This window comes from Podarcis gaigeae, assembly GCF_964106915.1.
Source record: "Podarcis gaigeae genome assembly, chromosome: 4".
Taxonomy (NCBI): domain Eukaryota; kingdom Metazoa; phylum Chordata; class Lepidosauria; order Squamata; family Lacertidae; genus Podarcis; species Podarcis gaigeae.
The window spans coordinates 108,455,584-108,470,481 of record NC_139677.1 but is presented as its reverse complement, the minus strand read 5'-3'; the positions used below and the strand labels follow the sequence as shown (position 1 = coordinate 108,470,481).

Here is a 14,898-nt window from a genome sequence, read left to right as displayed (position 1 = left end):
TGTCTCGTCTCGTTTCGCAATGCCTGCTGGGGGCTGTAGTTGAGGGAGGGGCGGCGGCGGCGGTGCGTGGCCGGCGCAAGCGCAGTCCGGCCGAGTCCGGGCGGCGGCGGCGGCGGCAGCAGCGATGTCGGGATCGGCGGGCGGGCCGGGCCCCGGCGGGGGCAAGCTGGACATCAACCGGGCCTGCGTGGCGGAGCTGGAGCGGGCGCTGGTCGGCATCGGGCGCCGCCGGGCCAGGGGCATCGTGCGCAAGAGGGAGGTGAGGGACCCAGGCGTCCGAGGGGCCCGCTCTCCCCCGGGGGGGCTGCTTCCCTCCCTCCCCGACCCTGGGCCCCGCGGGAGGGGGGGCTCCTCTCCTCTCGGTGCGTGACGGGGGCGCCCCTCTCCCCGCCTCCCCCAGGAGCTGAAGGGCTTCGCCTCCCTGGAGGACCTGCTGCACGTCAAGGGGATCACGGCGCGGATCGTGGAGCTGAACAGCCAGCGGATGACCTGCTCCCCGCAGCCGCCGCCGCCGGAGCCCGCCCGAGCCGCCGCCTGCCCGGCCTCGTCGTCCTCGGCTCCCGCGCCCGAGGTGGGCTCGGCGGCGACCTTGGCCCGCGTCTCCGGGGCGGGCGGGGGGCGGGCGGGAGAAAGCCGGGCGGGGGGCGGGCGGCTGGGCCGAGGCTCGCTGAGCCCCGCGGCCCGCTTCCCCCCGCAGGCTCCGGACGAGGAGGCGGGTCAGTCGCCGCCGCGTCCCGGGCAGCGGGAGAGTTGGGCGCCGGCCTGCTTGGCGGCCGAGGCGGAGCCGGAGGAGGAGCCGGGCAGCTCCTGCCCGCCGGGGGCTCCCGACTCCGAGGATGAGACGAGCGGCGGCAGCAGCGATGGCGAGGAGAGCGGCGGCGGCGGCGGCGGCGACGTCTACTTCTACTACACGGTGGACGAGCGCTGGATCGACTACCTGGAGCGGACGGAGGGCGGCGGCCTCATCCGGCACACGCGGCCCAAGGTGAAGAAGGGGCTGCGGGGGGAGAGACCGGGAAGAGGGAGACCCCGGCCGAGCAGGAGGCTGCCCGGGATGGGCCAGATCCAGCAGACGCTTCTCCTCTTCTGAAGCTGCCTGGGGAAAGGAGCCCAGAGAAGGGACTGGGGCTCTGGGGTGCAGCAGCAGCAGCAGCAGCAGCTGAGAGGGTCCATGCCAGGGGGCTGTGCAAGGGTTCGGTTGGGTCTTCTCTTTGCCCAGGGAGGCTGGCAGGAGGGGTGGGTGGTGCTGGCCACTCCTGGAAATGTCTGTGGCATCAATGCTTGTGCTGAGCGTTTCTCAGGGGTGCTGCAAGGGACTGTGCTGACCAAAACAAGTGGGTGGGAGCACTTACATTTAATGCCGTGTTCATTATGTCTTTTTTTTTCCCTCACTGGAGGAATTTTTGAAGTCGGAGCACATTTTCCTGTGCAGATTTTAAGTCTGCAATTCATGGAGGAGGGGCTGTTGGGGGCAACTAGCCACCATGGCTAAGCATGCTCTGCCCTGCACAGTAGGAGGCAGCCATGCCTCTGAAAACCAGATGCTGGACAGGTGACGGGGGGGGGGGAGTGTTGTTCTTGGGCACAGATTGTGCCTGGGGGTTTCCATAATGGGCATCTTGTTGGCCACTGTGGGGACAGAGGGCTGGACTGGACGGGCCTTCTGATCAGCAAGCCCAGGAGGGTCAGTGAGGTTTAGACCACACTCCCATTCACATCCCTTTTTGAATCTGCACAATGGGGTGAGCTCCTGTTGCTTTGTCCCAGATTCTGCCAACTTAGCAGTTTGAGAGCATGCCAGTGCAAGTACATAAATTGGTACTGCTGTGACAGGAGGGTAAATGGCATTTCCGTGCGCTCTGATTTCCGTCACTGTGTTCCGTCGCGCCAGAAGCAGTTTAGTCCTGCTGGCCACATGACCTGGAAAAACTGTCTGCGGACAAACACCGGCTCCCTCAGGGTGAAGCGAGATGAGCACAGCACCCCATCGTCACCTTTGACTGGACTTAAACTGGGGTCCTTTACCTTTACCTGATGGGCCGTTGGCCTCATCCAGCAGGCTCTAGTGATTCTCGGGTGTGTTCTGGCCATCAAGGCTCCAAGGATGAAAGGCAAAAGCCGTCAGGTGGGGAGAGGGCTGCTGCGTGCTGCATCTTTATTCCCCACCTCCTGTCCTTACGAGGTTGTTGTCCCAAAGCACAGTTTGTAGATCTGTGTTCTGAGAGAAAATGTTGAACCTTCCAGTCTTTTGGGGAGGCAGGAGGCATGGGGGCCCTGGCATGGTGGAGGCAGCAAGAAGGGTGGCCCACTTGACCCGATGCGGCGCTGTGCATCAGGAGGGGGTGCTGCGTGCATTGCATACCCTTTGCGTAGCATAGCCTTTGCGGAGCTGAAGGGTTTCCTGGACCCCATCTCTTTGCATTGCAGATGAAGCGCAAGTCAGAGAGCGGCCCGGATGGCAGAGCCCAGTCACCTGGCAAGAAGCTGTGCAAGGGCTCCGAGAGGGGCAGGTGAGGAGGTTGCGGGTGGCGCTTGGGGGAGACGGGGGTCTGCCTCCAGCAGGACTCTTGACTTGGGCCCCTGGCCATGGCATTCTCCTGACATACTTGCTTCCTCTCTAGAGTGCTGGGCCCCTCTGTCGCTAGCCCCACGGCCACCTTTGGGGATTTGCGGAACGCCAAGGCAGGCCAGGCGCGCTGCCGGCATGTCCCCCCAATGACACCACCCCCTGAGCTGCAGGACTGGCTGCGCACTTTCCAGGTGAGCGGCAGGCGGAGGCGCCTGTGTCTGTGTGTGGTGCATGAGGCCCTCGGCTGGAGGCAGAGCAGGGCTGCGCTTTCTGGCTGGCTTGCCGCTGACCTTCCGACATTCAGCAAAGGCCTTTTTCCATGCATTTGGCAGATGTTGTGCTGTGGTGTGTTTCTCATTTCCTATTTTGTTTTAGGGATTTGATCTTAAAAGTGAGCTGATGCATTGGTGGTGTTTCAGCATTTAGAAAACTACAAAGCTTTTGCTTTGATTGCTTTTATGGGCTGCTTTGTGGCCTTGGTTCTGGCGCAGAGACGGGCTGCAATCCTGGGCTTGGCGCCTGATCTCCCCTTACTCCTTTCTCCCGCCAGCGCTGGAGCGGCCCAGAGAAGCTGCTGGCTCTGGATGAGCTCATTGACCGCTGTGAGCCTCCTCAGATCAAGCACATGATGCAAGTGATCGAGCCCCAATTCCAGCGCGATTTCATATCACTGCTGCCCAAAGAGGTGAGTATCTTGTGGGTGGGGGACCTCAGAGGAAGAATGCAGCGCAGCCGAGAGGGGACAGTGGGGAGTTGTTGGCTGAAGGTGTTGGTGGAAGAATGAGCCTGCAGGGTGTTGTTAGAAAGCCTTGAGCAACAGGTCAGGAGATCAGAATCTGAGCCACAGTCAAGAGGGGGGACAAGGGGACACGATAGGTAGTTGTAAAAGAAGTGAAGAAGTGTGCATGCACACAAAAGCTTATACCAGAACAAACTTAGTTGGTCTATAAGGCGGTATTGGACAATTTTTTATTTATTTTTTTGACTGCGTCAGACCAACACGGCTACCTATCTGTGTCTAAAACAAATAAGAGACAGAACTATTCATACCAGCTACACGTTTTTAAAGTGTGCATGAAAACTCACAGAAACACTAGGATGAAGTAACAGAGAGAAACTGGAAGAAGAGAACTTTATCTGAAGTGCAAATGTGGCACCAGCAGGAAAACTGAGTAGAGCCAGTTGCTTTAGCAGATGATGAGACACATCAGAGAAGGAGCTATTTGATTTGATTACAAGGCCTTGGAAAACTTTTAACGGCAAGAATCAAAGTTATCGGAGAACCTGAAGGCCTGGTGAGAAGCTAAGAGCCAGAGTTCAGTTCCTGCCAAAGAGGAGAAAAAGGAAGGAGACCGGCAAGGGAAGGAGCAGCAGCAGCAGAGGGCGTTGCAAGAGGGAGGAAGAACAAATCAGCCCCAGAGAGGGAGGGTGGGAGAGGGCCTGGCCAAGAGCAAGAGGCGGGTGTCCCAGGCCTGGTCTCGCCAAGGCAGCTGCAGAAAGTGATGGAGAAGAGGAGGAAGTGGGGGGTGGTGATTGGGCAGGGAAATCAGGCCTCTGGGATCCAAAATATTTCTGGGTGCTAAGGCAAAAGTTGGGCTTTATGCTCAAATTAGGCTTTAAAATGTAAACAGATGCAGAGTACAAAATCTTGGTTTTTTGGAAGTGATTGTTAAATGGTTTTAAATGGTGTTGTCATAAATGGCAGATGGGCTGAGCACTTTCAGTCAAAAGCTCCTTTTTCTTAATTTTTAAATATACAAACATTAAGGGGAGGCTGTCAAAGATGTCAAGGGGGAGAAGAGACAGCGGTCAATGGATTTAGCTCGCTTGAACGTCCGCATACATGAGCTAATGTAACGGACGCTCTCTCCCTGCCTCTCCAGTCCAAAGCAGAACTTCCCTTGTGAGGTGCAGGCTACCATTCTTAGAGCAAAAGTTGTCTCATAGGGAGCCCCCTGTAACACATCCAAAGAAAGCCAAATCAGACAGGAGTGGCAAGGAGGACAATAAGAAATGGCAGGAGGATGTTTGGAGGGCAAGAGATTGGCCCAAATGGTCAGGACACGGAGCTGAGCCGCAGACTCTGTGCTGGACTGGAAAGGCAGGAGAGGCCTTGTGAAGCAGTTTGGGATTGCGTGGCCACAGTGGCCCTGGCAGCTGCTGTGTGGGAGGAGGGTGTGGACCACAGGCTCTGATCCAGCTCTGGACAGCTGCTTCAGATGTTTGGCTGTGTGGTGGACGTGCAAAGCTGCCCAGCCCAGCCCCGTGCACTCCATGCCTGGCTTGCCATTTGCACCCAGGGAGGCCTTTCACGGGAGGAAATCTTCTTCCTTTTGCAGTTGGCCCTCTATGTGCTCTCATTCCTGGAGCCGCGGGACCTGCTCCGGGCGGCGCAGACCTGTCGCTACTGGCGGATTTTGGCCGAGGACAACCTGTTGTGGCGGGAGAAGTGCCGCGATGCAGGTGAGGCTCAGCTCCTGCCCGGTGTTGCTTCCCGGCTGCCCTTGGGCCTCCTCCCCGTCACAGTCGCTTCTGCCTCCTGCAGGTATCGAGGAGCCCCTGAGTCTGCGCAAACGCCGGCTGCTCAGCCCAGGCTTCATGTACAGCCCCTGGAAACTGGCCTTCCTGCGGCAGCACCGAATCGACATGAACTGGCGTGGCGGGGATGCCCGCCCCCCCAAGGTAGGGGACCTCCCTTGACCCCCACCATTGGGGTGACGTGGTGCGGGGTTTACGCACCTCGTCATGGGCTAAGACACTACTCTGGGATCTCCGGGGTGGCTGCACGATGGGCACCAAAGAGCAGGCTCTGGAGGAAGAGCAACCCAATGCCTGGGTGCCCAGCTGGGTCCCAGTCCCTGTCCTATACCAGGCAGGGGCCAGGGCTCAGTGCCCCATACTCTTGAGAGCCGCTGCTGAGCTAGGTGGACCAGGCAAGCACCTTTGACTTCTGGCAAAGAAGATCCAGAAGGTAGAATTATTCTGGCTATTCACAAATGCGGGATTGGGGGGGGGGGGGAGACTTGGTTGCTCCTTGAATTGGGGCTGTCACTGTGGCTGAACCTCCAGCGCTTGCTGAATTTGAAGTCCGCCTGCTTGATGGCAGCTCCTGACTGCTGGGCCTGGTCTCAAGCCTTGGAGAACTCAAGGCCACTGGGCTTGGGGAGGAAGCCGCCCCTTCCCTCAACCGCAGAAAGGGAGTGCAGGGTGATGTCGCCTGGCCTGCTAATTCTCTCCCTGGACCAGGTTCTGAAGGGCCACGATGACCATGTCATCACCTGCCTGCAGTTTTGTGGCAACCACATTGTGAGTGGCTCAGATGACAACACGCTCAAGGTGTGGTCGGCTGTCACTGGGGAGGTGAGTCTGGGAAATGGTGCTGTGGGCGGGGCTGGCTGTGGCTCCGCCTTCCTGGCTCTGAGCATCCTCCTCCTCCCGCAGTGCATTCAGACTCTGGTGGGGCACACGGGGGGCGTCTGGTCTTCCCAGATGAGGGACAACATCGTCATCAGCGGCTCAACAGACCGCACCCTCAAGGTGTGGAACGCGGACACGGGCGAGTGCGTGCACACGCTCTACGGGCACACCTCCACCGTGCGCTGCATGCACCTCCACGGCAGCAGGTAGGTTGGGGGGGGGCAAGGCCGCTCCAGGGACCCCTCCTGCCCCTCCTGCCTGGGACTCAAGCTGCTTGTCTCTCCTCCCTCAACAGGGTGGTGAGCGGGTCCCGGGACGCCACCCTCCGCCTGTGGGACATCGAGACAGGGCAGTGCCTGCACGTGCTGATGGGCCACGTGGCCGCCGTCCGCTGTGTCCAGTACGACGGGCACAAGGTGGTGAGTGGCGCCTATGACTACACGGTCAAGGTCTGGGACCCCGAGACGGAGAGCTGCATCCACACCTTGCAAGGCCACACCAATCGCGTCTACTCCCTGCAGGTGAGGGACCCCGACCCCTTCCCTCCCCACCCCCTGAGTCGCACAGCCCCTCACTCCTCCCACCCCTCTCCTGCGCAGTTTGATGGGACCCACATTGTGAGCGGCTCCCTGGACACCTCGATCCGCGTGTGGGACGCCGAGAGCGGCAACTGCCTGCACACCTTGATGGGGCACCAGTCCCTGACGAGCGGCATGGAGCTGCGCGACAACATCCTAGTCTCTGGCAACGCCGACTCCACGGTCAAGATCTGGGACATCAAGACGGGCCAGTGTCTTCAGACCTTGCAAGGTGGGTGCTGCGGGCAGCTGGCTGGGCTGCAGGAACCCGAAACTCCCCATTGGCCCTCACAAAGTCCCTCTGGGCAGAGGCCCGCCACCAGGCGGCTGGGCTTCTCACCTTCTTTGCCCCCCTTCTGCAGGTCCCAGCAAGCACCAGAGTGCCGTCACCTGCCTCCAGTTCAGCTCCAAGTTTGTGGTGACCAGCTCAGACGACGGCACCGTCAAGCTGTGGGACCTCAAGACGGGCGAGTTTGTGCGCAACCTGGTGGCGCTGGAGAGTGGCGGCAGCGGGGGGGTGGTCTGGCGCATCCGGGCCTCCAACACAAAGCTGGTGTGTGCTGTGGGGAGCCGCAACGGGACCGAGGAGACCAAGCTGCTTGTTTTGGATTTTGACGTGGACCTGAAATGAGGAGGAGGGCTGGACTGGCAGGGGGGGCCTGCGGGACGGGCATCCCCCCAGGCGCGAGTGAGTGGTGCCTGGCTGCGCACCTTATTTATAGCTTGGCTGCAGGGCCCTGGGCGGCTGGCAGAGCGGCAGAGCACCCAAGTCTGCTTTTTGTACACACTAATAATATATCACTTTATTTCTGTACATAGCTTTCTCTGTGTTATGTGGGTTAAGCCTGGGAGGGGGGCGGGGGCTGTCCTGGGGAGGGGGCTCTGGGGGAGGGGGCAGGGCACTGCCTTTGCCCCGTGCTGCTGTTCCCCTCCAAGCGCAGGAGGCTGACGGCGTGGACACGCTGCTGGAGGCACAGCTCAGGGGCCATCTTGGAAGGCAGGCTCAGGTGCAGGATGACGTGCTGGCTGCCCAGCGCCACAGGGACCTCGGGGACCCCCAGGTAGACGGGGCACAGGAACTTGTTGGCTGGGAGCTTGGGGGTGGTGCCAGCGGAGGCCATGTCCCAGGTCAGGCGGGCGGCCTGGATCCAGATGGTGGGCAGCAGGCAGGGCTCAGCCGTGCGGCTCTCCTGCAGCAGCCCACTGTGGGCCTTCCAGAACGCATGGCGCAGCTCCAGCCCACTCAGATAGATGCCTCTCTCGGGGGCGCTGGTGGGGGGTGGCCCACTGGGAAGGACCTGGCAAAGGAAGGCAAGAGGGAGGGGGAAAGGGGGCGCTCAGGACCGGGGCTGCGGGGCCTGCCCCTGTGCCCACCCCCATGCCCGCCCTCCCTCCCCTCCCTACCTGCTGGTGCAGCTGATAGCGGTGCAGCTCCTGCCTCTCCACGCGAGCCCTTTCTTGCAGCACGGCCAGCAGGAGGCGGCGGGGCTGGTGGAAGGCCGCCAGCTGGTAGTGGGCCACGAGCGGCCCGCTGATGGAGCCCAGGTAGCTGCACAGGAGCTGGGTCCGCTGCTTGAGCGTCTGCAGCCAGGCCGGGGGGGCCTGGGGGCCGGTGAGGGCGTAGGGCAGCCAGGGGCTGGGCAGGCGGCCCTGCTTCAGGTGGTAGAGGATGGTGCTGCAGCGGCGGGAGGAGCAGGGCTCCCCCTGCAGGCGATCCTGGGCGCAGCTCAGGTCGCGGCCCACCTGCTTCAGCAGGGCCAGCAGGATGCCCGCCTCCTCCAGCAGGAAGCGCTGCAGGGGGCGAGGCCGGGGGCGGGCCTGCCCTTGCGGGGGGCACCCCTTCCAGCCCACCTCCCAGCCGCACTCGCTCAGCTGCTCCTGCAGCTCCTGCACCAGCCGGATCCCGTCCCGCAGCAGCCGCTCCAGGGCCCCTGTGTGCGGGCGGCAGGGGGCCCGGCGGGGCTGCCACAGGCCCTGGGAGGCCTGCAAGGCCACCAGCAAGGCCTGGCTCCGCTCCGCCAGCATCCGCTGCTGCAGCGCGCCGCACAGGCCGATCCCGGCAGGCTCCATGGGGCTGGGCAGCTGCTCGATGCCGGCCTGGGTGGCGGCGGCCGCCTCCTCATCCGTGTTCCCTACAGGGTGCAAGGAAAGGGAGGGGGGTCAGCAGAGCACCCAGCGCCCCCACCGGCAGCAGGCTCTTCCCTGCCCTCTTCAAAGCCTTAGCCAATTCATGAAGGGCCCCACAATGGCCACCCCCTGCCGCCACAGCTGGAGCAAGCAGGGCTTCCAAATACCCCTGGCCGGAAACCGCAGGCAGGGAGGGTGTTGCTCTTGTGCTTGAGTCCCGCTTGCGGGTTTCCCGCAGTGAGAACAGGATGCTGGGCCGGACCCAGTCGGCTCTTCTCATCTTCTCTCACCTGGGTTGGGGCAGCCGACGACTGTGGCCACGAGCTGCTGGAGGCTGGAGGCTGGCTGCAGGGAGGAGGCAGGAGCCAAGCAGGCCTGGCACAGGCTCTGCACCACTTGGGCATCACCGCTGTCCAGGATGTGGCCCCCGTAGAGCATAGTCCCTGCAGAGGCAGAAGAGCCAGCCGTGTTTCGGAGGGGGCCTTCAAGGCCTTGGCTCTTGCAGGCTGCCCCTTCAACCCCTCACTCAGCCCTGTGTCCATACCGGCCAGCTCCTGCAGGGCTTCCTGGGCTCCGTCTGTTAGGCAGCTCAGTCTCTCCTGGATTCTGAGCCCGGCCAACACTTCCCCGTGGCTCCTGCAAGTGCAGCACAATCTCAGGCGCAGGGCAGAGTCAGAGCAAAAACCGCACTCCTGGCTTGCCAGAGTGAGGACCGTCTTGGCCCGGGGGGGGGGGGGGCTGCTCCCAACTTTCTTAGGGTCCCAGGAGCTGAGAGGAAGAGCCCTTGGACAGTGGAACAGAAGACCTGGGCAGGGGACGGGCCTCTTCTTCACTGAAGGATTTTAAGCAGAGCAGGAGTCTTTCGCGGTGATTCCCGCATTGCAGGACTAAAGGACCCTTGGGGCGCCCCTACAATTCTGGTTCTATGAAAGATTATTGGGTAAACTTCATTTTGGGATCAGTGGGAAACAGGTTAAGAAACAGGAAGTAAGAATAAATAGGTGGTTCTCCCAATTGTGGGATGTACAAAGTATTCCAGTGTGGCAGCCATGAGAAAGGAAATTTGCATGCGAGGGATCAGTAGGAAAGGAATTGAGAATAAAACTGCCAGTATCATCATGCTGTTTCAGGAAGCTGGTGTGTGCCCACATTTGAAGAACTATATGCAGTTCTGGGCACCTCCTCTCCCCTCAAAAAGGTTATTGCGGAGTTGGAAAAGATTCAGGAGGGGCCCTTACAAGGAAAGGGGGCAGCATTTGGGACTTTTTAGTTCAAAAAGTGAGGGGCAACATGGCACACGGTAAGTGGAAAGGGGAAAACCTTCTCCCTCTCCCATAACCTTCAATGAAGCTGAATGTCAGAAGATTCAGGGCAGATGAAAGAAAGTTCTTCCTGCAGCACACAGCCAGACGATGGCCCTCGCTCCCGCAGGAGGCAATGGCGGCCACCATCTCTAAAGAGGAGCCACAATGGCAATCCTCTTCCTCCAGGAAGGGAGAGGGCTCTGGGGCTCCTGTTCTGCCTCTGGTTGGCCACGTGGGAAGCGGAGGCTGGGCTAGATGGCCTGATCCAGGCGGCGGCTCTTACACCCTCGGTGCTGTGCAGGACTGATGCTGAGACCTGTGCTTTTAAACTTTTTTTGTGAGGGCTGTGTGAGCAGTGAGGTTCCCAGGTTTGCTGTTGATACGAAATTGTTCAGGGTGATTAAACTCCAGCGGGATTATGAGGAACTCCACAGGGATCTGGTCAAAGGGGCTATCAAAATGGCAAATGCAATTCAACGCAAGGAAAAGTGATGTAAGGTAAAGGGACCCCTTACCAGTAGGTCCAGTAGCGGACAACTCTGGGGTTGTGGCGCTCATCTTGCTTTATTGCAAATGCAATACAGCTCAAGGAAAAATGATGTACTTTGGGGCAAAAGAAACCCCTAACAAGTGGGGTCTGGACTGCTGTGGCCAACGCAGGAATGAGCTCATGGGGTCCCTTCCTGCTCAGGACCTTCTTGGTTGGTCACTGGGAGAACAGAAGGCTGACTAGATGGAGCCCCTTTGGCCTGATTCGGCTGCTGCAGGACTCCTTAGGTTCATCCTATACTTGGCAGCTCCCATGGGTGCGTCCCGGGTACCCTCCAGTTCACCTGCTCTGGGGAGCCCTGTTGAATTCTGTGAGGCACAGGTAAGGGGTCTTCTCCTCCTGCTGCTGCTGCTGCTGCCAGAAAGGGCTGCAGGGAGAAAGCCCTCAGCCTTTCCCTGGCTGCCTGTCAGCTGGGAGATCCAAGCCCTCTGCTGCTGCTGCTGCTGCTGCTGCTGCTTCCCACTCTGCTCCCCCCCTCCCTCTGTGGCAGCCCTGTGGGCAAGGACTGGTTTGTTAGCCCACACAGGCAGCTCCAAGAGCAGGGGGAGAATGGGGAGCCCACAGGTGGTGATTCAGGGTGCTTTCCAAGTAGCGTAAAGCAGAGGAGGAGTTTCCAAGCTCCCATGAGATGCGCTGGCAGGCCCTTTGCCTCGCGGCTGGACAAGGCGAGCCCCTCCTTCACTCACCACAGGTATGTCTCTGCCTGGGTCCACTGGGCATAGGTCTGCCTGTAGAGCAGGACCCCATAGAGGGCGAGGAGGGGCAGCCGCTGCTCTGTGTCCAGGTTCTGGGCTCGCCCCTGCAGCCAGTAGTGGCTGCGTGCCAGGATGCCCTTCAGCTCCAGTGGCATGTCGCAGAAGAGGGAGGTGGCACTGCGCTTCAGGAGTTCTGTTGGCACAGAAGAGAATCAGCCACCGCAGCAGAGGCCGGGAGGGACAGTAAGGGCAGCCGAGGCCATGAGAAGTTGCTCAGCTTCTCTTTCTCCCGCAGAGGCAGGTGGAAGGCCCTGTGGCAGAGCCAGCGGCACTGGGAGAGCCCAGATGACAATGAGCAAGAGGGAGCGGGTCCCTGGGGGAGAGAGAGATGCAAAGGGGGGCAGGGTGTGGAGAAGCCCCTCTGGCCGTGCCCCCCTGCGGCATCAGCCTCCCTCCCTCCTCCCTGGCCTGGTACCTGGCATGGAATGAGGGGCGTCAGCTGCAGTGATGAGCCACAGGCGGAACTTGGTGTGAATCTCGAGGCCTCCCCCTGGCACCTTGCCTGTGCAAAAAGAGGGCAAGGTGAGAGGGGCTTGGCCGGGGGGAGGGAGACCCCTCCCGCTGCTTCCCTCTGCCTCACCTGAGGATTTCACCAACTGGTCCAGCAGCTGCAGCAAGTCGGGGTCCCAGTGCTCCTGGAGGTGGCAGTTGGTCAAGACCAGCCACTTGCCTCTCTTGCTGCAGATGGGCAGCGTCCGCCAAACCCGCTTGCAGGCATCTGGGGTGCCAAAGGAGATGACTACCACACTTCCCTGCGGGGTGGGGCCTGGTTACTTGCTCTGTCCTCCCGGAGGGACCCAACTGACACCTGCCCCCATTGCCCCTTCCCCTCCTTGTGCCCGGCTCACCCCTCGCCCCCGCTGCGTGGCCATCTGCTGGATCCAGAGGAGCGGGTGCATGAAGCAGCCTGGTGGGCTGGCCGAGGGCGTGTGGAAGATGACGGGCTTGTTGGCCCGGCTGTAGGAGTACGGGTAGGTGATGGCCATTTCCTCGGTGAGAGACCAGCCCAGCGAGCAGGTGGTGAGGGCCGAGACCACGCTGCTCATGGCAGAGGGACAGAAGATGCGCCACAGGATGGCGCGCTGAAAAGGCCTGAGGTGGGCGTGGCTGGGACACAGGGCCAGCCCCACCATGGTGGAGCGCAGGCAGAAGTACTCTTGCCACTGGGCGGCCTGCCGAGCCAGGGAGGCCTGCAGCCCCTGGAACCCAGGAACGTTCTCCAGCAAGCCGCACTCCTCCCAGGCCTCCGCGCTCACCCAGCTGGGGCGAGGCACCCCGGCCGGCGGCTGCAGAAGCTCCTTGGCCGCCGGCTCCCGCAGGCCCTGGCAGAAGGCCAGCCACTCCAGCGGGGTGATCTCCCCAGAGACCTTTAGCGTGGCCACGGCCCCCAGGAAGAGGTACAGGAGGCGGTCCATCTCCCGCAGGCAGGGCACGGCCTCGGTGAGGCAGTGGTGGAGCAGGGCCTTGCTGAGCTCCAGGAGGCGCGACTCCAGGGACTCCTGCTTGGTGGTCTCCTGGCGCTTGGTGGAGAGGAGCGCCTGGCGCACGCGGGCCATGCAGACGCTGCTGGGGAAGCTGTAGGAGGGGTGGAGGCGGCAGACCTGCTGCAGGGCCAGGTGCAGGGCCACGCCCAGGCGGGGCACCATCCGGTACTTGTTGCACAGCGTCGCCTGGTCCTGGTGCTGGGAGACCATGTGCTGGTGGGTGGCGTGCAGGGCCTGGATCTGCGTCTGCAGCAGCCGCACCATCGGCATGAAGTTCTCCTCCTCCAGCAGAGAGCGCTGCGGCTGGGCAATCAGGGCCACCAGCTCCTCCTGCAGGAAGGGCCACGGGGCTGGGCTGAGCGGCCTCTCCACTGCCGCCCCACGCCAAGCCACAGGAGCCCCTGCCTCCAGCTCCTCCTGCGGGAACGGCCACGGGGCTGGCTGAGCGGCCTCTCCACGGCTGCCCCACGTCAAGCCACAGGAGCCCCCGCCTCACCTCCGTGGCTTCCAGCTTCCCCTCCAGCTGCAGGATCCCAAACTGCAAGGCCTGCTGGTTCTTCAGGATCTCCTTCCGCTCAGCCCGCAGGACCTCCACCAGCAGCAGCTCCTCCAGCGCCTCCTGGCTGAGGCTGAGGTCAATCACGTTCAGGCTCTTGAGAAGCTCGTGGTCCACCTCTGCAAAGAGGAGCCAGGCGGGAGGCAGGGCCCAGCCGTCCCAGGCACCCGCCTGCCTGCCTGCCACTCTCCCCCGATGGCTGGCTGCGGGGTGGAGGCACCTGTGGCTCTTGTCCCCCCACACTTTGGGGAACCCAAGTAGGTCGCTGCCGTGCTTTGACAGCGCAGCTTCCAATGCTGGGCGAGAGATCTGCTGACTCTAGCTTTGCTTCCACCCACAGCAACTGGAAGTTTCCAAAGCCTCTCACCCTCTCTGAGAGGGGAGCCGAAGATGGCTCTCAGGGTGAGCAGCGAGTGGCTGAGCCGCCTCCACCCACCTCAGCTCCCTGGGGAGGGATTCCACAGATGGGAGCCAGGAGGGCACTTGGTACCTCCCTTACCTGCAGCCAAAGCCTCCAGAGGCAGCTCAGTGCACAGGTAGAGGCGGAAGCAGGGGGGCACCTGCGCCAGGTCCTCCATTGACTTTGAGTGGAGGGCACCTCCGAACGATTCCTTCTGCATCAGCTCCTCGAGGGCTGGGCACCAGGGGACGTTCTTTTCAAAGTCCGTCAGCAACACGGGGGTGCCTGTGAGGAGGAGGGAGCCAAGCAGCACATTTACCTGAGCTCCTGGAGGTGCTGGTGAAAGAGAACGGCACCCTCCCAGGGGGCTGCCAGCGGCAGGGGCACAACCTTCCTCTGCTCACCAAGGCTGGCTGCTTTGCAGAGGTTTTGCTCCAGGTCTGGGTCTGTGAGCGACAGGACCTCCAGGTTGTCTTCCGCGATCTCTATGGAGCTGCCCTGCTCCACCATGTCCGGCACCAGGTCAGAGATGGCATAGGCCTGAGAATCCGCTGTAAAGAGGGGTTGGATGAGAAGCTCCCCGCAGGCAAGGCCATGTGCCTGCCCCCCCCCCCCCCCCGCACACCCCACTCACCCTCTTCCATAGCTCTGGATGTCAGCAGCCAGACATAGGCCTGCTTGTCGGGGTCCACCAGCAGAGGCCAGCGGTGAGCCTGCGAGTGGATGCTGGAGAGCAGGATCATGCCGACCAGGCGGCTGCTGGGGACCTTGGGCTTGTGGACTTGATCCCAGAGACGCTGCTCTGGAGGAGAGCTGAGCAGGGACGCCAGATGCAGGGGCTGTTGCACAGCCAGCAGCAGATCGCTGTGGGAAGCTGGGCCAGGGCAGGGCAGCTCTTTCTGCAGGAGCCGCCTCACGTCGTCCGGCCCGAGGGGGCCCCAAGCCCCGGCACACACCGCCTGCCACTTCTCCAGCAGCTCATCCCGCCGCTGCGGAGGGAATGGGCCCAGGTAGGAGAGGCTGGCTGCGGAGAGGAGGGCATCGCCATAGAGAGTAGTGCGCTGGGATTCCAGGTTCTAGGAAGGAAAGCAGAGGCGCCAGAGGGCTGAGTCTCGGAGAACGGCACCCTCGCCTCGCAGGGCACGGGGGGGGGGGGAC

General features: G+C 61.8%; 3 protein-coding genes across 6 annotated transcripts in view; 2 read left to right on the top strand and 1 right to left on the bottom strand.

The window, feature by feature from the left end:
• Positions 1-112: 112 nt before the first annotated feature.
• On the top strand, positions 113-1,090 carry LOC310842836 (uncharacterized protein; the record flags this gene model as incomplete). Its single annotated transcript, XM_083734975.1, has 2 exons — positions 113-259; positions 401-1,090. Exons 1-2 carry the CDS (start codon positions 125-127, stop codon positions 1,088-1,090), a joined length of 825 nt encoding a protein of 274 aa, XP_083591101.1. The 5' UTR covers positions 113-124.
• Positions 726-7,378, top strand: LOC310843502 (F-box/WD repeat-containing protein 7-like). Its single transcript, XM_083737004.1, has 11 exons — positions 726-985; positions 2,428-2,510; positions 2,622-2,760; positions 3,120-3,254; positions 4,909-5,032; positions 5,115-5,251; positions 5,816-5,929; positions 6,011-6,192; positions 6,282-6,507; positions 6,586-6,796; positions 6,927-7,378. The coding sequence occupies exons 2-11, from the start codon at positions 2,428-2,430 to the stop codon at positions 7,193-7,195; spliced, it is 1,620 nt and encodes a 539-aa protein (XP_083593130.1). The 5' UTR covers positions 726-985; the 3' UTR covers positions 7,196-7,378.
• Positions 7,340-14,898, bottom strand: part of DNHD1 (dynein heavy chain domain 1) — a 75,612-nt gene continuing 68,053 nt past the window's right edge. For 3 of the 4 annotated variants that reach the window (XM_083735710.1, XM_083735709.1, XM_083735711.1), the window contains 12 exons: positions 14,375-14,816; positions 14,145-14,291; positions 13,840-14,025; positions 13,281-13,459; positions 12,149-13,114; positions 11,881-12,052; positions 11,716-11,802; positions 11,232-11,433; positions 9,236-9,327; positions 8,982-9,134; positions 7,969-8,696; positions 7,340-7,862 (listed from right to left, as the gene is read on the bottom strand). In XM_083735710.1, the coding sequence (XP_083591836.1) occupies positions 7,404-7,862; positions 7,969-8,696; positions 8,982-9,134; positions 9,236-9,327; positions 11,232-11,433; positions 11,716-11,802; positions 11,881-12,052; positions 12,149-13,114; positions 13,281-13,459; positions 13,840-14,025; positions 14,145-14,291; positions 14,375-14,816 (3,813 nt within the window). In that variant the 3' untranslated portion in view covers positions 7,340-7,403. The remainder of the gene's footprint in view (positions 7,863-7,968; positions 8,697-8,981; positions 9,135-9,235; positions 9,328-11,231; positions 11,434-11,715; positions 11,803-11,880; positions 12,053-12,148; positions 13,115-13,280; positions 13,460-13,839; positions 14,026-14,144; positions 14,292-14,374; positions 14,817-14,898) is intronic. The other variant, XM_083735712.1, reaches the window with a different exon arrangement.